We start from the raw sequence: 25212 nt of genomic DNA on the forward strand, positions 1-25212 counted from the left end.
TTTCTCCTGAGAAATTTGCTGATAGTCTTATGGTTATCCTCTGTTATGTGATGAATCACTTTTATCTTGCTGCTTTCAAAAACTCTTTGACTTTTGACAGTTTGATTATAAGGTCTTGGTGTGGATTTCTTTAGGTTCATCATATTTGGGATCTTTTGGGCCTCCTGGATCTGAATGTACATTTCCTTCCCCAGATTTGGAAAAATTCTGCCATTATTTCTTTGAGTAATCTTTCTTCCCTTTTCTCACTCTCATTTCCTCTGGGATTCCAATAACACACATATTATTCCACTTGGTGATATACCATAAGTCTCGTAAGCTTTTTTAATTTTTTTTTTTTTTTTTGCTTTTTCCAGTAACCTGTCTTCAAGCTTACTGATCTTTTCTTCTGTTTGATCTAGTCTGATATTGAACCCCTCTAGTGAATTTTTTAGTCCAATTATTGATTCTTCAGCTGCAAGATATCTGTTTGGTACTTTTTAGTATTTTCTTTTTGTTAAAATTCTCACTTTGTTCATGCATTGTTCTCCAGACTTTGTTGAGTATCTTTATTGGATTTTCTCTCAGCTAAATCATTTATCTGTGTCATTAGGGTCAGTTTTCAGAGATTTATTTTGTTCATTTGAGACATATTAATATTTCCCTGTTTATTTTCCTTGAGTCTTTGTGTTTTTACCTACATATCAGAAAAAATAGCCAGCTCCCCTAGTCTTCATAGACTGGTCTCCTACAGGAGAAAACCCTGAATCAGTTCAGAATCCAGAGATTCTGGGAGGACTCTTGAACATTCACACTGTTCCAAACCACTGTTTTTCTTCTTAGCAGCCCCCAACCATCTAAAGTATGCCAGGTCCCATCAGTACGATGAATTAAGTGAGACAGAAGCCAATTCCCTGGGCAGCTCCAAAAAAGAATTGAAATATTAGATGCATGGTCCAACTTTTTCATCCTTCCACCCCTAGGGAGAAGCTGGGATCTAGGGTTTTTCACCTGCTTGCTGTGCACTGAGCTGGGAGTAGGGGGCTCTGCAAGTGCATGCATGCTAGTCCAAACTGCCTTGTTTTCAGTGGCCTCCAGGCATTTACAGTATGCCAGTTCCCATCAGCACTACGAGACAGAAACAAGCACCTTAGGCAGCCCTCAGAAAAGCTTGACTGTTGGGCATGTGGAATAATTCTTTTCTTCCCCAAGGAGAAGCTGGGAGCTGAGGATTTTTTCTGATCATATAGCACTGTGCTGGGGGGTAAGGAACATGGTAAGGGTTCCTCAAATTTTCTTACCAGCCTTCTTATGGCTGGTTTCATGCTTGCCCAGGGTGCAGGAACCTCTCAACTAGTTTCTGAATTTCTCACAAAGGGAATTTGCTCATGTATTGTCATTGAATTAGTGTGTCCTTATGGAGAAGGGTCCAGGGCTTCCTATTCCATTCCAAGTGATCCTTCTGACATCATTTTCTCTGTTGTGTGTGTGTTTTTTTTTTAAGACATCAGTTTTATCTACTTTTCTCTCCTCTGGGAATAGCCTAAGCCTTCAAAAGTGTCCATTATCTTCCAAAAGAAAGCTTTTAAAGGACTTTAAGGACCATCAGACATCAATATTTAATTATACTAACACTTTCAATCACTTATATGCATTTCCACCTATAAGACAATAACTTTCCTTTATGAACTTTATTAATCAGTCTTAGAAATACCTTTTTAAAAAATCAGATAGTACTGTTAAAGATATTCAACAGATGTTGAACCTTCGGAGATTTTCTCCCATAGAAATTTTTATTATCATGTTAAGACATATACACATTAGCATTGAGCATGTGTTTTTAAATTCAACAACTGTCCTTGCTAACATGTTCTAATGCTAAATCTTGATTTCTACTCCAATCCATGCAAAACCTGCATCTCTTCCAGACTTTGCCATCTAAATATCACACCATCTACCTGGTTTTCAGACCAAAAACCTCTGAGTTAAGGATGACTCCTCTCTTTCTTGCACTTTCCACATCTTATTTACTAGTAGTTGGATCTGGTCCACCCTCAAAAAAAAAAAAAAAATGTAGTTCTAATTTAATCATTTTTACCACCTCCATGACTATTGCCCTGGCCAACACTATATCCCTCACCTGGACTATTGCAATATCTTCTAACTCTAACTTTTTGGACTATGACTCAGTAAATATTTTATATTTCAACCCAGTACACACACACACACACACACACACACGTAGCTGAAACAAAAATTTTATTAAGCACTATTAGCTCTTTCTATATGCAATGTACTTATATTTCCTATTTAAGACATGGTTTAAAAAATTGATATCAGGATCTCTAAATGGTGATCTGTTGAAAAAAACTCTTCTCCCTGGTATCACTGCTTTCACGTTCACCCTCTATAGATAATTCTCCACCCAGTAGATCTTTCAAAACACAAATCATATCTCTTCTCTGCTCATATCCCTCCGATGGCTTCCCGCCACATTCAGAATAAAATCCCAACTCCTAAACATGGACTGATAGGCTGTGTGTGACCTGACCCTGCCTATCCCTCTGGCCCCATCTCCTACCACTGCCCAGGCCTCTGCCCCCCACACCCCCCACCAGCCGTGCTGGCTTCTTGCTGCTGCTTAAACACACCGGGCTCCCTACCACTTCATGGTCTTTGCACCAGCTACGTCCTCTGCCCAAGATCATCACATAGCTCACCCTCTCACCTCGTTCAGCTCTCCACTCTATCCTTCACTCCTGAGACAGGACTTCCCTGGCCATTCTTTCTAAAATGAGGTCCTCCTGCCCTCTCGTCATTCTCTATCTTCTTATCCTGCCTTAATTTTCTCCATATCACTTACCACTCCCTGGCATTTTATAATTATATAAATTCTTAGCACTACATCTGACACAGTAACCTCCAGACAAATGACACCTACTATGATTTAACTGGGCTGCTAGCATGTCTAGTAGGATAATGCAGAAGATTCACTCACTCAGAGACGACCCTAGTACAGTCCTCTCTCCAGGTAGTTCTTTGTTGCTAAACAGAAGAATTCCAACTCTCCCTTTGTGGAGATGGTATCTGTGTAAGGAAGCTGCACATTCACTTAACCCACATCTTTTACCACTAAGGGGAAGTGTGGGCTCCCCGCTGCTTAGGGAAAGCAGAAGATCATTTTCTTGAGAGTTCTTTCTGGTATTAACCTCTCTCTGGTATCTAGTTTCCTTATATTTGGGGAAATAAAACAGTTTCTTCTAGCTATTTGAAGCCTACCTTAGTCTTTACATTTTTTTTCTACTTTGTTCAAATTCAGTATACACCCATGTTCGTTTGTTCATTCAACAAGAATCTCTTAAGTGAGTGCTAAGTATGGTACTAGCAGCTATATAAATAGTGGTCAACAAAAGATATAATCGCTGCCCTTGTTTTCGTATGTGGTTTACGGAGTATAGAAATTTCAAGAACTTCCCCATAATTATAAGAATTGAGGTTAGAGGAAAGATAGTAAAAGTTATTTTACATTTTTTATCCTCTATTCCCTATAACTTCATTTAACTGCAATCTAGTTGACTAGGGCTCAGTGCACAGCATTGTATACTGAGACGGATCATAAAGCCCAATGGGGTAGGAGTCAACATACCTGGCTTCAAGTTCTGGATCTTTTCTTAATAACTTTCAGTCCTTGATGAACTTACTTTATCTCCTTATGCCTTAGTCCTCTGTGAAATTATGAGATTCCTAAGAAATCTTTAAGGCTCCTTCTGGTTAAAAGAATTGTATATTGCATAATTCTAAATTCTTTCTCTAGGGAAAAATAACTCATTTATACTGGTTTTCACAGAGTTTAAGGTTCATCATCAGCAATTCTGAACATAAGTCAATTTCATACTATTTCATAATTAAGAATTGTCAAACAGAATGTCTTCTCTGAAACAGTGTCATCTGAAATCAGGGTATGTAACTCGTAAAAAGCAAAATGATTGCCCTGGCACAGTCATAAACATGTCATGTGTATAAAGCCTGGGTTTCTTATATACATAAATGACCATTACCTGGAAAGAAATTCTTTTCTAAAATAAAAATATTCCAGCCTCAATCTCTTCAAAATCTCCATTAATTTGGCAAACTCTTTATCAAGAGATTCTTTGTGGTTTTCCACGCTGCCCAGCATTAGTATGCAAAAGTTTAGCTTCTTTTCCACAGTATGTTTGAATTCCTATAAGAAAAGCCACAAAACAAACCCCAGTAGTCCAATGTTACATATGACAAATGAGAGAGGCAATTTAAAATACTGTGGACATTCCCATCTCAATGGCATTCACTGCTATTGGACACCAAAGTTATAATTGGATTGATATCAATTCTCAATTGCCCAGAGACTGATTATTCTATTGGTTATCCGAGTTTAACAAATGTGAATAAAGGACCTATGATGTGCCTAACACTGAGTGTTTTGTTTTCTTTTTCTTAAGTGGGTTCCTGACCATTTCAGCAGTCATCACAATCGCTTTAGAACAGGATGGGATAAGATAATGCAATAAAATCAGTATCTGTTGATTTTCATATTCAAAAGCAACTTTAAAGAAAAAAGAGGTTAGATTGGCAAAGGGGTTTAAATGATATTCCAGAGTTTACTTCTTTCTTTAGCTTAACTTAGGTGGCTGACAGATGCCAGGACAGTTTGGCAATCAGGAAGTGAAGATAATAGGGGATAGGTGAAATTTCTTCTTATATGCTTCCTTTCTAACAAAGCTGAGAATAGCTACAATGTTCTGTGACTTTCTGGGATAATAAAATTGTCAGGGTCTCAGAAATAAGATTCTTTGACACAGGAATCATGCTGTCAAAGTTAGGAAATTTTAGTAGGCCAAGGAAAACTTTAAGCTTAAACTAGCCAGTTCTCACAAGGATACACATAAAACACATTTTTTCATTAAATCGTCTTATTTATTATCTCTCCCATCATATCTCACATGTCCTTACACTCACTGTCATGTTCCTGCCTCGTCCTACAGGCACACGTTTATGCCAACCCTCGCACTCATACACACACCCAGACACACGCTCAACACTCATCATCAGACTAAGACAGCAGAAGACTAGAATAAAGTCATAGAAATGGTACCGTATCAATTAAATATTACCTAACTGAACAAAGTAGAAGAAAAACCAGGAAAATCACAAAATACAGAATACTCACAGTAAGCTGTCTCTCCCACTTTTCTTTCATAGTAATTTCTGGGTTAGTTACCCATTGTAGGAATCTCTCAATGAGGGTTTCAACTTCAGAAACTTCTTCATGCTGAAAAGAGAGTTTCACATCTTCAACTAGGAATTCAGGTGACAGGCATATGCTATTGTATAATCAGAATTAATTTAGACCAAACTTCCACCCTATGGGTAATTCAAGAAGATACCAGAGTCAGTTCCTTCTCATCCAATGCCTCCCAGTCACTTTCCTTTATCCCAGGATGTTGCCTTGTGTACATGCTAAGTCTCGTCAGGTGCTATACACATACTGAGTATATACAGATAGAATCATTTACCAGAACAAGACCTATCCTTTTTCTTCTCCTTTTAAAGAGAAAAAAAAAACCCAAGCATATTCATCATTCATCAAACTAAATGCTACCTACAATATGCTAGGCACTGTGAAAAGGACAGGAAATACCAACAGCAAGATGTTGTTCTCTGATTTCCCTTAATCATCTGGAGTTTCCAGTGAAAAATAGAAATGGAGAAAAATACTAGCTGTTAGCTAGAAGAAAATTAAGAGAAGGAAACTGTTCAATAGATACCATGTCTTCAAGCCCTTTGATACTACAGATTAGCCCACAGGAAAAATAAGCTCAAGCAATCTACATGGTCGATCTGTTAGTCTGATCGACCCAGAACTAGAAGACCAACTTCAGGGAGATTTGAGAAAAGTCTTCTCTGTTCAAAGTAGGAGTAATTTGGGTCTCAAAAGCACACATACATTTGGACTAAGCAAGCAGGCTATAAAGTCAGTCATCTGCAGATATTTCTAACCCAAGTGAAACAGCACAAGCCGTGTGTATTATGTATACCGGCTTCTGAAGCGTAGCTGTGAATTCTACTCCCTTTTGTTCAGCTTCTCCTAGTAAGAGCAGCATTTCCTGGTCCATCATCATGTCCAGAGATGACAAGCTGACTAAACTGCACTGCCACTCAGTCTCTTTGTTCTGAAACAATTACCAGAATGCCCACAACTCTGTCATCCTAACAAAGAACATTATTTTTACTTTACAAAAATGATGCTCATGAGTCAATATAGTTGTTATCACCAAATAGTTCTAAGTAGTCTTGTGGGAACCTCCTACACCCTAAAAATAAATAAATAAATAAATAAATAAATAAAAATTAAAACAAACAAAAAAAACTGTTGACATTTTCTCTCCAGAACAGCTTCAATTGAACAGTTCATTTAACTAAAGTTTTCTATCTTAAGGAAAACTCATTTATCATCAATAGATAACATTTACATGTGAGTGACATAAACTGTTTTGGCTCTAATTTTAATATAAAAATAGGAGAAGGGAATGGAATACTATTCAGCTATTAAAAAATATGAAATCATGTCTTTTGCAGCAACACGGATGGAACTGGAGGCCATTATCTTAAGTGAGACAAGTCAGACACAGAAAGTCCAATACCACATGTTCTCACTTATAAGTAGGAGCTAAATAATGTGTACATGTGGACGTGGAGTGTGGAATGAAACACCATGGAGACTGGGAAGGATGAGGGAGAGGGAGGGGGTAAGGGAAGAGAAAATACTTAATGGGTACAATGTACATTATTCAGGGAATGGATATACTACAAGAACAGACTTCACCACTACTTCATCTATGCATGTAACAAAATTACACTTTTACTCCATAAATTTGTACTAATAATAAATAAATATTAAAAAGTAAAAATAGGGGAAGGTAAAGAAATTCAGAGAGGAAAAAGCTGTAGGGGGAGGGGGCAGATCAAATCTATCTCATTGAAAATAGGTTGGTTTCTTTTGTCTCCCTCCTGCTCATGAACGATCCTCTCAGATGATGTTTCACACTGTATGTTCCCTGTGCTTCCCACAACGTCTCTGTCTCCTGCTGCACTTGAGATGTAACCACCCTGTTGCTGTCTGTTGAAAACGGTCAGAGGACCCTGATTTCCAGGCACGAGTTAGAAGGCAAACCCCCTATCTCACCGGTGGGTAAACCTCAGGGCCTGAACCTTGCCAGCTGATAACCACTCCCCCCACCCCGTGTTTAGAAGGATAGAACTTTCTGGACTGGCATCTTGACATCATTATTATCTCAGAGGACTGAGGGCAAAAACACAGTGCCATGGCAGATTTGCCACAGTTTCATTCAGTCTGGCAGTTTGGCTTGGTTTCAAAAACACAGTGAAAGGATGAGGATTTGAAGCCGAATGTCAGCAAAGCACAGCCCTCAGCAGGATGCCCAGGGACGCCTGAGACGGCTTCGGATAAAGGCAGCATATGTTGTCCCTGCATCCTTGGCAGGAGCAATGCGACAGCATTTGCCCCAGAGGCATTCTCCCTTTCCTTTCAAGGTCACATCACAGCTGTCAACAGGAGAACATTCTGACAAATCCATCATCCACAGACATGGAGAGACCATCACGTGGTGAAAAGAAAGCAATTTGCTACATAAAATATTTCCTAACGTAACAAGCACAAAACTGGAAAACACAAAAGGAGTGAAAATATAGCATGGGGTGAGGGGGGCGGGTTTACAACGTTTTTATCTCCAAGATTTTTTTGAGTATTTCCTCCCATGTTATAAAGAATTGGGTCTACCAAATTGAGATTTTTTAAAAAACTAGTAATTCATTTTGCCACTTTAAAATTAACCAAAACACATATAAAAATGCTAGTTTCTGTTCAGCATGTAATAATTAACGTCCTTAAAGATCCTAAAAGCAAAGAAACTTGGTGGTGTTTCTCACATCTTTATTTTTGGTAAATACATTTACTTTGGGAGTTTGGAAAATACTAAAAAATAGGTCACAGATCTCCACTGCTCCCTCTGGGAACCCAGGCTGGGGAGCAGTGCAGGTAGTCTATTCTGAAAAAAAATCAGGAATATAAAGGTTTCTAAAGCCTCAATCCACTGAAAGTTCACTTCCACAAACCCACACTTTAACCCTGATGTAGCTTTCGGCTGTAACTTGGAAACAGGCCCTTCCTTCAGACTAAGAGACTTTAGACTTGGATTCTAAAAAAAGTATCAGAAGATTCCCTCAAAATGTCTGGTGGTTTTTGGCAAGCTGTGGCCTTCTCCTTAAGTTAGGTCCATACTTTAGTAAGCTGTCATATGGGGTGGTTATTTTTCAAAGCTTACCATCATATTATAATTACCTACCTCTGCAGACTGAGCAAGAATGAGTTCATAATGTAAGGATTTTTCTCCAGAGATGATACTATTACGCTCTCCACTAACGTTCAACCGGATCCCATTTCTTGAAAAAAACAAACACAGTAGTCCAATCTAGTTAGGGTGCCTCCCACATTATGTTGGAAGTCACCAGAATAGGGTTCACTTATCACCAATCAGTAAGCACCCATGTGTGCCAAGGATTGTGTAAGGTGCTTGCAATACAGAGAGAAGTAAGAGAGAGTCTCTGTTCTCCAGGAGCTGCACACACTAGTGACTACAGGTGGTCACAGACAAGTAGGCCACACTTTAACAACAACAACAAAAAATTGGAGATAGCAGTTAAAAATTAGAAAATTTCACTAAAAAAAAAAAAAATCTGGATTTCTGCCTTTTCTTCCAAAATAAGAAGATGTAGCCAAACTGGGTCCATATAGTCTTTTTTTTTTTTTTTTTTTTTGAGACAGTGTCAGTTTGTTGCCCGGGCTAGAGTGAGTGCCATGGCATCAGCCTAGCTCACAGCAACCTCAAACTCCTGGGCTCAAGTGATCCTACTGCCTCAGCCTCCCGAGTAGCTGGGACTACAGGCATGCGCCACCATGCCTGGCTAATTTTTTCTATATATATTTTTAGTTGGCCAGATAATTTCTTTCTATTTTTAGTAGAGACGGGGTCTCACTCTTGCTCAGGCTGGTCTTGAACTCCTGACCTTGAGCGATCCACCCGCCTCGGCCTCCCAGAGTGCTCGGCCTCCCAGAGTGCTAGGATTACAGGCGTGAGCCACCGCGCCCGGCCTAAACTGGATCCATATAGTCTTGATGTAATAATGAGCTGGAGGCTAAGCAGAGTAGCCCCCTTTACATGGGGAGTACACGCCTCTTGTTTGCCATTCACAGAATGCAGGTCTATCATTCTGCATTGGCTTTACTCATTTGTGTTGTCTGGGTGGCTCCTGTGGCCCCTGGATAGCACATCACACACAATCGGAAATAAATGACTGTAATATAGGATGGTGTGTGTTAGGAAAGAGGGGAGAACAATGTGCCATGCTTGTATTCAAAAGGGTCACCTTCATCTCAAAGTAAGGGAAGAGCAAGAGAAAGTCAACGCAATGGACTGAATGTTTGCATCCCTCCCAAATTTGTAAGTTGAAATCCTAACCCTAGTGTGAAGATATTTGGAGGTGGAGCCCTTGGAAGGTAAGTAGGTTTGATGGTGGAGTCGTGAAGAGGCCAAAGGTTAGCTAGCTCTCTTTCCTCCATGCAGATACAAGGAGAAGTCAGCAGTGTATAACCTGGGAGAGGGCTCTCACCAACCCTGCTGACACCCTGGATCTTGGACATCCAGCCTCCAGAACTGTGAGAAATAAATGTTTGTTGTTGAAGCCACCCAGTTTATGGTATTTTGTAATAGCAGCCCAAGCTGAGACAATCAGGGAGGGTCATAGAAAACTCATAAAAGAGTTCTCATGGAGAAAAGAACAGAAAACATCACATACAATGGTACAGAAGAAAAGAACATGGCACTTACAAGGAACTACATATAGCTCTGTTCACCAGAAACGTAGCATACAAGAGAGAAGGCTGTCGGGGGTTGCTCTGTACTTACATGATGAGTTCCTGTTGCAAATGCTGTAATTCTTGAATCAGTTTATTTTTGTCCCCTCGTAAATTCTGGAATCACATACAACATTAGGCTGTACATGTTACTCCAGTGGGGAATTTTACATTTACATTTAACAAGCCCACCTTGTAAGCTGTGAGATTAATAATAATTAATAATAGGTATACCTCTATAATGCTTCTGCATTCTATGATGGTTGACTTAAGTTCTTCTATACTTAAATCCTTCTGAAAAGTAGAGAGAAATAATAGCAAAAAAGCAATGGGTCCACCATATCATATTAAACTGTCAATGTGAACCAGAGAAGAATTATAAATGCCTAACCATCATGAGATCTACCAATTTCACTATTTGAAAACTGAACCAGTCAGTGTTTGAGAGTCAAAACACACAAGAAAAATAGGACAAGACACCTATATCTAATTGGTGTCTTTATGTTCTGTGTTTGTCTAATCCAATAGAATCAAACTCTAAAAAGTGATTCTTAAGCCCAAATTAAAATTATAACTATTATCACGATGCATTTAAGAAAAAAAAATCAGTCTCTACTTGCAAATGACCAATGAAATAAGGACACTCAACCTTATCCAGTTCTGAATATCTCCTTAAAATTATTGTTTTGTACTAGAAGACCAGAAGGTACAGGTAGTGAGTGCCTGATCTATAATTTTTTTAAAAGCTAAGATTCTTTATTATTATTTTTATTTTTTACAGAGGTAGGGTCTTGCTATGTTGCTCAGCCTGCTCTCGAACTCCTGGCCTCAAGTAATCCTCCTGTCTCAGGCCTCCCAAAGGCCTTACAAAATGTTGACATTACGGGCATGAGCCATTGCACCCAGCTCTGATCTATGATTTTATCCTGTGACTAGCACAGTGTCTGGCTCATGGAGGTGCTCAGTCAATACCTAATGGATGCTGGGCAGGAGTGCAGGATGGTGGGCAGACCAGAGTTATGGAGGAACTAAGTAGCCACCCCCTCACAATGTTATTATGCAGACAGACAACACCCACAGTGAAAACATAAAGTTAGTGTAGGAAAACATGCAGACTTTCAGAAATAAATAAATAAAATAAATTTAGTATGATATTCAGTATCCTGGTCAGAGTCTACAAGCTATGAATGGCTCTTTTGAAACTTCATAATGTTCAGGGAAAGGAGGTCACCATAATCAACATCTCTGTAGCCAGCATCCTCTGTTACCAGATAGGCTATGATCATAGGATATAAGAATAGAATATCTGTGTATCAATAAATCAATCAAATTAGGTAGCAAATAATTTGGTTATTTATATTCTTCTTCTTTCCTAGAATAAATAGCTGCATGCTCATTTGTATTGCTGTCAATTAAAACTACATTACTAGTGTATAGCCAGTGACTAGGACATTGCACACTAATATTTGTTGCGTATGTGGATGAATACCCCCAGAACTTAGAGAGAATATGTTGAGACTTATCCTTCACTCAGAACATTTTGGTGAAGTACTGTAAAGGGAAGTCTAATGACATAATAGAATCAGATCTTTTAGTAGGGATGAAACTACACAAATGACCATCTCCTTTACGATTTGGAGAGAACTAGCCAATTCTGTAGGCTTTCATGGGAAGGAACGGCACTGACCTTCTGCAAACTTGCGTCTTTATTAAGTAAAATATTCTCATACATGTATAACTGCATCTGAAAAGAAACACATTTATGGAAGCCCATTGGGAAATTGCTTTGGTAAAAGGACAGTGTCATAAACTCACTTCAGGAAGGGAGACAAGTTTCTGGAGTACCGTTAACATGCATGTTTTTCACTCTACAAAGAACTTTCCCAACCAGCCTCACAACAACCCTAGAGGTGGAGGTCATGGCCCTGACTTTACCAGTGAGGAAACCAAAGCTCAGCATTATTCAGGGACTGGCCCTGGGTCACACACAGTCAATGTCAGAGCTGAGCCTACAGCATGAGTGGACAGCTCCAGCCAAGTGCCCTTCCCACCCTCCACACTTCATATAATAAGAGAACGTACAATCTTCACTTTTTTGGTGAAAAGGAAAATCTAGATAGGACACAAACATAGATTTCCATGAGGACCCATAGAAGACTCTTCGTCTTTTAAAAACCTCATTTAGAAATGTTCAAGATTTCTTTTAGCAAAGTGAATATTAAGGATATATCAGTTTATTCAAATCAAAAGCAAGCTTGGTAGCCTATGCTTCTACATATAATAGAATCAATAAATGTGTATACTGACTGAATTGAGAACATGGAAAAGCTCATCAGCATGGTCAGAAGCAGAAACATCATCATACTCATACACATTGGATATGATCACATCATCACCTGTGTTTCAATAAGCTTGTGGAGTAGGTAGAATTATCATACCCATTTAATAGATGAGAAAATTGAGACTTAAAACTTGCTTGAGGTTAGAAACTTTTAAGTAGAGAAGACAGTATCTAAACCCATGTCTTTTGGCTCTTTCCACCAGTTTATCACACTTGTGTTTTCTAAACACAGCCATTCCTAGCGCACAACTAATTTTAATGTCTGTTATAACTGCTGTTTTATATACACACACAAAAGAGATTTTGGGTTCTTCCAGGAAACTGGTAAGTTCCACATATAGATATGAAATTTAATTACATCATTTCAGACATGTATAACCAAATAAACCATTAAAGATGACAATAAGCATGATAAAAATTCATGAATTTACTACTAGTCGTCTTCTGTTTTCTGATAAGAATGTATGGCAGATAAAACTATGTACTAAACATAAACTTTTTAGATACAATACAGACAGAAAACATTTTTGTAAGGCATTATTCCTTAATTTAATCAAGGATAGATTTTTTTTCTCTCTCTCTCATTTTTGATATCAAGAAAGTACAATATATAAAATCTTTCCTCATTTAGGGATTTACAAAATCAGATACTGTTAAAAAGAAATTGCCACTATAATCAAAAAGATAAATAACAAGTGTTGGCAAGGATGTACATAAATTTGAATCCTCATATACTGCTGGTGGAACGTAAAATGGAGCAGCCACTTTGGAAAACAGTCTGGCAGTTCCTCAAAAGGTTAAACACAGAATTCTCATATCACCCGGTATACTCCTAGGTTTATACTCAAGAGAAATTAAAACTTATGTATACATAAAAATTTGTACACAAATGTTCATAGTAGCGTTATTCATAATAACCAGAAAGTGGAAACAGCACAAATGCCCACCAACTGATGAATGAACAAAATGCGTATATCCATACAATGGAATATTACCCAGCAATAAAAAGAAACGAAGCACTGATACGTGCTATAACATAGATGAACCTAGAAAGCATCATGTTAAGTCACAGAAACCGGTCACAACAGACACTATATGGTTCCATGTATATCCCAGAACAGATATTAATAAATCTATAGAGACAGAAAATAGATTAGTGGTTGCTTAGGGCTGGGGAGGGGATGGTAAGAGGTGTTCCTGTTAAAGGGGTTTCTTTTGGGGGGATGAAAATGTTTTCAACTTGATTTTGGTGATGGTTGCACAGCTGTGAACATATTTAAAAAACACTGACTTGTATTACTTTAAAAGGGTGAATTTTAAGCTGTGTGAATTGTGTATCAGTAAAGCTGCTACCAAGAAAAAGAAGCTGCCTTTTATATAATTCAGACATTTTGAAAAGTACAAATTTCAGAATTTGTAACCAAAGGTTATTTTGTCAATGAGTCATACACATCATCATAGAATAAAACTGGTTTGACAAAAAAAAAAATATTTTACCAGTATTTGGGAAGTGCTTACTTGGTGCTCTGTCTTGGTCTTAGACAATTCCTCAATCCTCTTTTCCAGTCTGTCTATATCCATGATGTTCTTAATGTTCTAATGTAAAAGAAGATAGTATTCTTAGATTTAGCACCAGGAAAAATGCAAGGGTATCACAATCAAAATCTCTTTTATGAAGTAGTATTTTCATTGTTAACATTGTAATTAATCCATTTTAAACTAAGGGACAAAACTTTAGACTTTGTGCAGAAATAATACATCCATCCGGGAATACTCTCAGTATTGCCTTTTGGGCTTCCATTCCACCTCAGCCACTCACTCCCATAGTCATGAGTGCAAACTTGTTATTACCAGTAACTCTGACCCCTCCATTATCTTAATTGCAAGCACCCCACTCTTCGACTATCACCCCTTGTCTTTCCAGATTACTTCCTCTAGCACCAACAAACCTTCAATCCCCACTGGAACCTGCAATCCATTGAGCCCACCACCTTTTCATTATCCTTCAGCCTTCCCATGAACTCAGTCCCCTCTGACTTCCATAGTCAGTGGCTATAATCACTCCCTTCCACATGCCTCAGTTCCCTTCCCTATCTGCTGCTGTTTAGTATTTACTTAAATTAGCTTGCCACCCACTCCATGCCAGCACTCTTTCAGAGAAGCATGGTTAAAGAAAGAAGGGACAGTTCACATGTAAATTCATGTCCTTTAACCTCAGCGTTTATTGGTGATCAATACCATATAATCCTAGTATATTCACACCAACATTTTCCTAAATCAGGGGTTGGCAAACTATGCCCACCCTCCAAAGGTCAAATCTAGCTGACCCCTTGTTTTTGTAAATAAAGTTTTATTAGAGCACAGTTGTGCCCATTTGTTTACATATATGTCTGTGCCTGCTTTCACACTACAAAAGCAAAGGTAAGTAGTTGCAGCAAAGGACTTTGGCTAGCAAAGCCTGCAAAATATTTACACTATCAGGTAGGTCCTTTACAAAAGTTTTCCAACTCCTGGCCTAGAACATCCCTTCTCTTTCCTCAAATTCCAATACCTCCTCCAACATTCTCACCCTCAGCTGACAACATTGCTTTGTATTTCACTGAGACACTAGAATCAATAAGAGAATTTCCATAGTACCTGAATACATAATAAATATCTTTGGATATATTATAAAGTATTTCCTAATCAAAACACTCTGTCCACATCTACTGTGACTGTTCCGTCCAAGCCCCCTCAGCTTTTGACTGAATCCACTACAGTGGATTCTACACCCAGCAGCCTGAGTTATCTTGTTAAAATAGAAATTAGATCATATTACTCCTGTGCTCAAAAACCTTCAATGGCTCCTATCTCACTCCATGTTTAAAAAAAAAAAAAAAAAGTCCAGCATCCTTATAATGCCTACATGAGACCCTGTGTGTCTGGCTCCCTTCAGCTCTCGACACTCATCTCTTGCTACTTGTTCACTCTGCTCCAGACACACCGGCCTTGCTGTCCCTCCAAAATAGCAGGTAGGCTGCAGCCTCACACCCTGGAGCTTGCTGTTTCTTCTGCCTGGAAGGCTCTTTCACAGACAAAACTCCTTTCCAGTTTATAATCAAAGAATTAGCTTCACAGTGCTGCTATTCCTGACCACCCAACTTTAAATTGTGCTCCCCTCCTCGTCAATTCTGCTTTCTGCTTTCCTTTACTCCATAGCACTTTATCACTATCTAACTCACTAGTTTCATATGGGTTATTTTGTCTAGGCTCATGTATTCAGCAGGGAGAATGGCACCCGCACATAGAGGTCTTCCAATGAATACGTGTTGAATGAATTAATGACAGTGGATCACTACCCAAACCATTATGCTGTTTTCTCTTCACGATGCATCAGATTTTTACTTCCTAAAGGAATCTTAGCAACACTTACACATGCATTTTCTAATGTAAGTCAATCATTGCAATGCCATCTCATAATGAAGGGTTTTAAGTCTTCCTTCCATCTCAATTCTAAACCGGTTTGATGCAATTCTTTGATGTTTTTCACTCATTTAAAAATGAGGAGAAAAGTATCTTACATTAGGAGTTTAATCATAAAGCACTAGTTTCACATAAACCTAGCATTGCAGCTATAACACATCTGAATCTAATGTAGGCTTCTTTCCAATCTTTAATTGTTTCTTTCCAATCCACTGTGAAATATTTTTAACTTGGCCCGCATTTTGAATAACTCTCCAGACTGTTCAGCACAACTTAATACTTCTGATAGTCTTATATAAAACCAAAATTTAAAATCTGCATAATACTTGATGTTCAAAAGATATCTATAGAGAATTTTCCCTCCAGTACAGTAACTAACAGCTTTGTGACCTGTTCTTCCAATGCTTTAATTCTGTTGCTTAAAAAAATACATATTGCACACGCTTGAAGCTCTGACTCGGGGGGAGGGGGGGGGCCATGGGGCAATATACATAACCTAAACTTTTGTACCCCCATAATATGCTGAAATAAAAAAATGCATATTGCAAAGAATTATTCTTTTTTTTTTTTTAGAGATTATACTAATGTTTCCTAACATCATAAGGTACATATGGTTTACCAAATGGCTGTACATGAATCATCTTAATCTCCAAAATAACTGTATAGGGTAGGTATTATTAGTCCAGAAAAGATAAATGGTTTTTCCAAGGTCATGCTTTCCGTGTATTTAAGACATGAATTTTAGACTCAAGCCTTTTGCCACCTCATCCGATGAAATAATGGAAAATTATTAGATAGCATCCATGCTTTCTTTTTTGACTTGAATATTTTTAGATGGGATAACTTCATTTCATTTTAAATCTGAACTTCTTAAATGCCATTTCTTCCATGGATAATTGCAAAAGTAATAAGGTACCTCTGTTCAGACACAAAAATCCTATCCACTCTTCCTCATTTGTAATTTGACAAATCAACTTGCTCTTTGGCCCACAGGACCCTGAATATTTGCATGATTTTTATTTAACCCACAGTCATAACTCATGATTATATGATTTCCATGTTTGTCTACACCAGTGTTTAATGATTTCAACATACCTCTTCCTGTAGAATCCGAATCTTAAGAATTAGAGCCCGGTTTTCTGTCTCCTGATTTATTGTGAGAAAAATAATGAAAAAGTATTTAAGAAGTTTATGAAAATACCACATATTTACCTCCAAAGCTATTGACATTCTTTCCTCTTATCAACTTCAAATGTGACATTCACATGTCACAAACGAGCCTAATCTAAAATATTTTCAATGTGGGATTACACCTTGGCTTGAAGTTTCTTGGGGATCTGTGAGAAGTTACTCCTCTCCTGGACTCAATGTAACTATGGTAGCTAGGGAGGAAAAGATGAAAACCAAAAGAGGAACAATCTGGCTTCCTTCCCTGCTACTTTACCATTTATTTATCCATTTATAACAGGTAGTTGTAAGTTCAGATTTTTAAATAGCACTTTGAAATCACAGAGTTCTGGCTTTCTATTTGAAGCTGTGGATATTCTCAGATTCAACATCACCACAACATATGAACATCAAAAATTATTTTATAATTAACAGCCTCAAATTCAGAACCATCAGAAGAAAATATATTCCAGGACAGGATATTTGCCAAAATGTTAACAGTAAGGATTTTGTAGAATTTTTTCTTTGTTAATATGCATTTTTTAAATTTTTATAAACAGGTATTACCTTTTTAATATAAAAATCAAAGGGAAAACATCTCAGTCTAGGATTTCATTGATACTAGAAGAACACACACACCTCTATGTACTGAAAATCAGAATACCTGAGTTTGATTCTAGCTCTACCATTTTTAAAAAATTGACAGATAACATTGTGTGTTTCTATCACGTACCACATGAGGTTTTGAAGCACATACACAGTGGAATGGCTCATTTAGCTGTATCATTTATTAGACAATTGACTGATTAAACCATCTCTGGACTTTATCACTCTATTAACATTTTTTTTCAAATATACGAAGATGTAGCAAATTCTGTTCCTACCTCACAGAATTTCTATAATTACCAGTGAGATAAAATAAATAAAATTTTTTTTGAAATTTATAAAATGCTATAAAATATAAATGATTGGTATTGTATATCTGGGACTTTGCACTTTAATCAATAGCAGTTCACATTATTGATGTTAAAAGAAAAGGACATTGAATGCTTTACACCTGTTAGCTCCTTTAGCCCTCCCAGCCCTAGGGTAGGTAGTATCGTCATCTCTATTTTACCTAGGAGGGCATGGAGGCTCAGAGTGGTTCCCTGGCAGGCCTAAAGTCACACAGCCCTTGGAGCCAGGACCTGAATGCAGGCAGTCTGACTCCCAGGTTTGGGCTCTTAATCAGGTCTCTACAGATCCTCAGTGGTCCCTACTGAGTCTTTCCTGTAATGCACCCATAGGTTACAAAGGACCTGACGTGCCACAGGGCTGGTCCCCACATTTTATTATTGAGGCAAGAGCTAAGCTAAACAAAGCTGTTTGGTTGTGGGGAGGTCACAAGTGACTGAAACAGGCCTAAAACCAAGTCTCCCAGTGACTTACAGATTGACTCTGAAAATAGCTTTACAAACGATACCTAGAAACAAATCAGTCTGAATGACTTTCAGCTGCCCCTCACCATAGTTCTGCTAGAATTTACCAGAGTTCTGAAGATGACGACTAATGCTCTAGATAACAGTTGAACATTCTCAGTCAAAATGATCACCTCTTTTGTGTTTGAGTCAAAGCTTAGTCTAAGTGACTTTTGTCTCTGAAGTTACAAGTCTGCATTTATTCAGTGTAAGGAATGGTTTATGGAGCTTCTGAGTAACCAGTAAGGACTCAGAGAATTGATTTTTTTAAAACCTGAGAAAAATATGAACGTTTGATAGAGAAATTTTTTTTTTAATTCAAGTGGTTATTAGTATCAGATACATATGAATTCACCTACCAATTTCAGGAGGCATTCCAGAGATTTTTCTAGATCTTCACAAACCATTGTGAAGATGACTGAGAAATTTGTAAAGAATTTTAATCTTGATTGAAAAGAAAAACAGATTTTTCTTTATCCTACCTGCCTTCACTTGTCTAAGGTGTTACCAATTCATTTATCAGCCTATTTATTGACCTCCGATTTTTGCCCCCAAATAAGCCCTCTTGTATTTCAGTTAGGTAAACTATATGCCAATTTCAAAGTACTTGGATGACTTACTAACTGTTTGTTCTGGGCTACCGTCACGGCCTTCTGCTCTTCCGAGGCAGTCATGCTCAGTTTCAGTTCCTCCAGCTCTTCTTTTAACAGATTTGCTCTCATAATAGCCTGGTGGGCACTGCGGGGGTGGGGGGAGAAGGCCATGAGCAGAACCTCAAATATAACCGTCAAAGACACTGAGGAAAGCCAAGGACTATTTTTGGACCCCAGTTGAAAACCACTAAAGGCTTAAACCAGATGCCCACAATAGTAAAAATATACCCATGATCTTTCACAGTCCTTGGAAAAGGAAGGAATTTGGAGGAAGTAGGGGGTAGGGAAGGGAGAATAGAGGGAAAATCAACAAATATGTTCCTGCAGCTAAAGATTTGGAGGATCCCTTTGAAATCTATCATTGGCTGAATCACATGGTTCTTTCCTCCTACTAAGACGACGTAATATTAGTTAATATTAGCTAATGCCATTCCACAAATATTTGTTGAGTGATACCATGTTCCAGGTGCTGTACCCTGAATGGATGCCACGATGGTGGACAAAAGAGACATGTTTTTGCCTTTATGGAGCTTACGGGCTACGGAGGGAGGTGACAACCAAACAAATAATTACCAACCGTCTCTATATGATATGTTCTATAAGGAAGTTTTTACAGCATTATTTATAATAACAAAGCATTGGAAACAACCTAAATATCCACCAACAGGAAATCGATTAAATGAATTATGCTCATCCGTATCATAGAATTACCTATTTTCATCTCCCACTAGATTATAGACTGTTCTCTGAGGGCCCCAAAGAAGATACAATTTTTCTCATTACTAAGAAGTTACATTGATCATTCAACAAATATTTATTGAACTGCAACTCTGTGTCAGGCATTGTATTATATTAGGCATTGAAAAAGGCAAAAGCAACCCAATCATGAGAACTCTACTTACCCAGAGTTTAGAGCCTAGTAAACAGATAATAATCACAATGCAACATGCTAAGAACCAAAGGAAATAAAGGTTTCTGCCTTGTAGGCAACTGGAAGGAAGGTAGCATTATTCTGCAGTAGATATTCTGCTAAGCACAAGGGTAACCAGGATGAGTAAGACATAATTCCGCCCATCAACAAGGTCACAGTCAATACAGAAGACAAATTGTACTAGGATGGGACCACTGCACACTATCAAAAACATGCTGTGAGAGCCCAAAGGAGACAGGGGCTCTTCGTGAAGGATTAGGGGAAGGAGAAAAAAGAATAGTATGTGGCTTAATTTTGTAGATAATAACATTCTAGCTGCCAATCCAGATTCCTCAGCCTTTCTGTCCAATCTGTGATTTACCTAATTCCTTTCTAATACATTTCTTGATGGCTTAAATTAACCAAAGTCAGCTTCTAGTGCTTGCAAACAAAAATCCTGACCAGCACATTCATCCAAAGCAGTTTTGTTAAAGAAACGTTGAATAATTATATTTCAATTAAATAATAAAGAAGCTAGTTGTGGAATGGAGAGAACTCAAGTATTTTTTTTTATTTTAAAAGATTGGTTTAGAGGCTGGACTAGACAAAGTCAAAAGCTTTGAGGGTGAGAATGCTTTAGTGACACCTATGTCCCCTCAAAAACTCATGCACAAGTGTTCATAGCAGCATTATTCATAACAGCCAAAAAGTAGAAATAACCCAAATGCCCATCATCTGAAGAATGGATAAACAAAACACAGTATAGCCACACAATGGGGTATTATTCAGCCATAAAAAGAAATGAGGTAGTAATACATGCTACAACATGAATGAACCTTAAAAACATTATGCTAAGTGAAATAAACCAGACACAAAAGGCCACATATAATTCCATGTTTATGAAATGCCCAGAATAGGCTAATCTATAGAGACAGAAAGTAGACTAGTGGTTGCCAGGGGCTGAGGGACGGGGTAGGAAATGGGCAGTGGCTGCTAACGGGGATGGGGTTTCTTTTTGGAATGATGAAAATGTTCTGAAATTGGATGATGGTGATAGTTGCCCAGCCTTAGAATATACTTAAAAACACTGAATTGTATGCTTTAAAAGAATGAATGTCATGCTACGTGAATATCTCAATTAAAAAAAGATTTAAAAGAAAAAAATAACCGAAAGCCCCCAGCATGCAGTGCCCCAGTGTGGCTCACCTTTTAATCTGAAGGCGTAATTCAGCACAGTCCTCTGATAACTGGCTGTTAGTTTCCTCCAAAGTTTCTAATGCCAACTTAAACTTATTATTTTCCTCTTCCAATTTCTGCTTGTTGAAATGTAGGTCAGCTACATAGGTGATCAAATCAGATACCTCTCTGCAGGTGAAAGGATGAATGAGAGTAATCTATAACGTCTCTAATCCCTTCCGATCAAAATAAGGCATATGGTTAAGCCCAAATAGGCTTAAATATTCTTGTGAGCGTTTCTACTTTGCCTTCATTTGTCATCATAAACATAATTCATGTATACAATAAATATTTATGCAAACATTACAGCAGCAAAGATATTTTCCAAGATTGCCAGGTATTCATCATTTGCCAGTTGTGAAATTAACTTCCGCAGCTTTTGTTTATTCCTTTCCATGTCACTCTCAACATCTGCCTCCTTCTACACTGAAGAAGTTCCTATTTCTGCCTGTAGTATGGGAGGATCCTGAAATAAATGAGGACAACGCTCTTGACAAATTTCACTGGGCCTCGAGGAAACAACAGTTCCTGGAGTCTCAGGTTTGCAGCCTGTGGCTCACGATTTAGTGCTCATCTTTCCTGATATTTTGCATGGCTTGTTAATGATCGTGAGCGTCACTCTTGCCCTGACACTAGTTCATGAATCCATTGAGGGTCTGGACTGTGTGTTTCACGGCGTCTCAGGGCTCCTTTTCTATGTTGCTACCTTATCCCAGTGCTTAGCCAAGTTGGGTAAGCGGCACCTACTCTGCCTTTTTGCACGGATAAACTTGAAGTGTCAAAGATAAAATAAGGGAAACGCAGAACCACCTCTCTTTAGTACATAAAACTTAAAAATTTAGCAGAAAACAGCTTTTCTTATTTGTGCCTATAAGGTTCTATTAAAGAAGTACTTTAAAATCATCTCCAGAAGAACTTAAGGTCAATATTATAACCCTACTTCAAATGGAATTCATTATCTATAGAAAACACTATGAAGTCAATGAAGAAGGATTTCACGAGTGAGCAAATGATTTTGGATTACTAGTCCTATAAGAATTTTTATTGCCAGGTGCGGTGGCTCTGCCTGTAATCCTAGCACTCTGGGAGGCTGAGGCAGGAGGATCGCTCAAGGTCAGGAGTTCAAGACCAGCCTGAGCAAGAGTGAGACCTGGTCTCTACCAAAAATAGGAAAAATTAGCCGGGCATGATGGCTCATGCCTGTAGTTCTAGCTACTCAGGAGGCTGAGGCAGGAGGATCACTTGAGCCCAGCAGTTTGAGGTTGCAGTGAACTATGATGACGCCACTGCACTCTACTCAGGGCGACAGAGCAAGACTGTCTAAAAAGAAAAAAAAGAAAAGAAAATTTTGCTCCTAGTGAAACTGGTTCTAATGCAGATGGCATAGAAATGGTCAAGAATTTAAAATCAATTATGTTAGTTCTACTGAAAAAAAAAAGCTAAGTGACTTTATCATAACTGAAATATGTAGATTTGTGAAAGAAAATAAATAAGGAAAGTTGAGACATGTGAGGAAGCATTACAAGAAAGGGCACTTACAAGACTCCTCTAGACGTGTCTCCACCCAAAGCCTCAAAGCTCCCTGACGTAAAATCTGTCCTACCTGTGGTCATCTTAACTGAAACACATACAAGAGCGTTATGTGAAATCACTTTCTCCAAACCACAAGAAAGCAGCAGAACAATCCTGAAGAGACACACGTTTGCTTGCTCCACTTGATTGAGGACTGTCCTGTTGTTCAAATACAGAATCATCGATGCTGCTGCTCAATCTACTATTCACTCCTTCCCTGTAGCCAAAAAACAAAACCAGTGAGCTAGGAATCTTTGCCAGAACAGTTTAGTTCATTTTTCAGATGTTCTCTGTACTTTCCTATTCAGGTATTTCTTTCAGAGTTGTTAAAAAAAAAAAAAAAAACTATATGGAGCTGAATACTGTGCTAGGCGCTTAGAGCGATAGGAAAGAAACATAAGGCGTTACATCCACTAGCCATGAACTGCCAACCTAATATGAAAAGGAAAACACACACAGCATATGATTAGGGGACGGGAGGTCTCAATGGATTAGGAAGTAGACGGCATTTGGAATGATAAGTGAAGACCTGTGGAGTGGTAAGAGCAGCCTTAAAGGATTGGGAAGGAAAGGCGTGAACAACTAATACTTTGGGATACACTGATGGTACTAGCATCCTCCCTTTCTCATGGAGAACCTGGTAGCATCTGGACTAATTGTACTTATTTTACTCCTGAAATTTGGGGAATCCTCTGTGGAGGCTTTTTTTTTATTCTTTTTTGAGACAGAGTCTTGCTCTGTTGCCTGGGCTAGAGTGCTGTGCCATCACCCTAGTTCACAGCAACCTCAAATTCCTGGGCTCAAGTGATCCTCCTGCCTCAGCCTCCAAAGTTACTGGGACTACAGGTGTGCACTGCCACGCCCAACTATCTTTTTTCTATTTTTAGTAGAGATGGGGGTCTCGCTCTTGCTGAGCCTGGTCTCAAACTCCTGACCTCAAGCAATCCTCCTGCCTTAGCCTTCCAGAATGCTAGTATTACAGGCATGAGCCACCATGCCAGGCCTATAATTTGAGTTTTGTTGCTTAATCTTTCTAAGGACCAAATCCTTAGCTTCTTTCTGGAGCAGCCACAAAATGCTACAGATTTGTGCTTATACCTCATTGGTTTCCAGTGTGAGACATGTGTCAGATGATTGGCTGGGCAGAAACACACTGTGTTCCGATTATTCTTATGGACACACTCATCACCATTTCTGAATTTCTGCTCCTATATTTTGTATTTATACTTCCCATGTTTCTTCCATTATATTTGTTATACAAATAAGAGTTTTTTCTTTTTCTCTCCCTGTTTTACAAATGGATTATTGATAATTTTATCATATAATCAAACTTACCTATTTTAGAAATATTAACAAATTCATAAGAGAACAAAATATGAAAACCATCCTGTGGAGATAATCATTTTGGCATATATTCTTCCCAAAATTTTTCCTTGACAAAAATGAAATTATACTACCTCTAGAGACCTATTTATTTGAAATAAATACATATGACCATTTATCTTGTCAAATATTTATCTAATTATTATTTTGAATGACTATTTAGGATTCCAGGGCATGGAAGTACTATGATTTCTTTGTCCAGTTGTCTAGTTTTAAATATTTAGGTTGCTTCTATTTTTCACTGTCAGAAACTACCTTCTGTATAAATATTAGAGCACATAATTATTTTTCTTGAAGTTACATTGTTGCTCAAAGAGACTGCCTATTTTTAAGGACTTGATACTATTCCTAAATTTACTTTTTAAAAAACTATGCCAACTTGCACTATTACCAATATATAAGCTTATTTTTCCATTCTTTTCCCCACCATGACACAGCATAGAGTCATTCTTTTAAATCTCTGTTAAACTCTGGGCAAAAAGGGTGCATTCTCTTTATATGCATTTTTTAAATTACTAACAAGATTATGTATTTTTATATATTTATCTTGTCTTCATTATTCACCTGTGTATGGCAAACACCATTTCAATCATATTTTCTTAAGGCATCTATAAATGCTAACCCTGCCAGAAATCAACAAATTTTTCCATCCTTTGGGTTTCACGTTTTCTTTAAGCAAATCCCTATAGTATGTACCTGCTGATAGCTGGAGCTCGGTGGCTGAGTGGGAGGCAGGAATTAGGTTTCCTGCGAAAGAAGATACATGTCTGTGGTATCAGGGGCACGTGGGACCATGGGTGCCATTCTCTTTCTCTACCTTTTTTTCCAATTCCATTATCCTTTCTTTTTCTCCTTAGCCTCCCTATATTCTAGGCTTCCAAATTACATTCACTGACTAGCTCCACCGGCCTTAAAAGGAAGTTCATTCTTGAATTTAAATACATTTGCAGATTTGGTAGTCAATATCAATAATGCACTTGACTCTGATGCCAGCTCAATTCTCTGTGAGAACATAAAAATATGTGTTCCCCACTAATCATAAGAAATGAATATTATCAGAATTAACATATTAGAGGAGTAGT

At 38.1% G+C, this 25212-nt stretch overlaps 1 protein-coding gene across 2 annotated transcripts in view; it reads right to left on the reverse strand.

The window, feature by feature from the left end:
• The window catches only part of IRAG2 (inositol 1,4,5-triphosphate receptor associated 2), a 114014-nt gene that overhangs the window by 52441 nt on the left and 36361 nt on the right, over window positions 1–25212 (reverse strand). For both annotated transcript variants that reach the window (XM_045554188.1, XM_045554189.1), the window contains exons 5-17: window positions 22882–22964; window positions 22715–22793; window positions 21146–21304; window positions 18997–19114; window positions 16848–16898; window positions 13809–13886; window positions 11637–11693; window positions 10184–10243; window positions 10002–10066; window positions 8382–8478; window positions 6054–6188; window positions 5186–5287; window positions 4038–4201 (exon numbers count right to left, since the gene is read on the reverse strand). In XM_045554188.1, the coding sequence (XP_045410144.1) occupies window positions 4038–4201; window positions 5186–5287; window positions 6054–6188; window positions 8382–8478; window positions 10002–10066; window positions 10184–10243; window positions 11637–11693; window positions 13809–13886; window positions 16848–16898; window positions 18997–19114; window positions 21146–21304; window positions 22715–22793; window positions 22882–22964 (1248 nt within the window). The remainder of the gene's footprint in view (window positions 1–4037; window positions 4202–5185; window positions 5288–6053; window positions 6189–8381; window positions 8479–10001; window positions 10067–10183; window positions 10244–11636; window positions 11694–13808; window positions 13887–16847; window positions 16899–18996; window positions 19115–21145; window positions 21305–22714; window positions 22794–22881; window positions 22965–25212) is intronic.

The sequence above is a fragment of the Lemur catta genome, chromosome 6, assembly GCF_020740605.2.
Source record: "Lemur catta isolate mLemCat1 chromosome 6, mLemCat1.pri, whole genome shotgun sequence".
NCBI classification, from domain to species: domain Eukaryota; kingdom Metazoa; phylum Chordata; class Mammalia; order Primates; family Lemuridae; genus Lemur; species Lemur catta.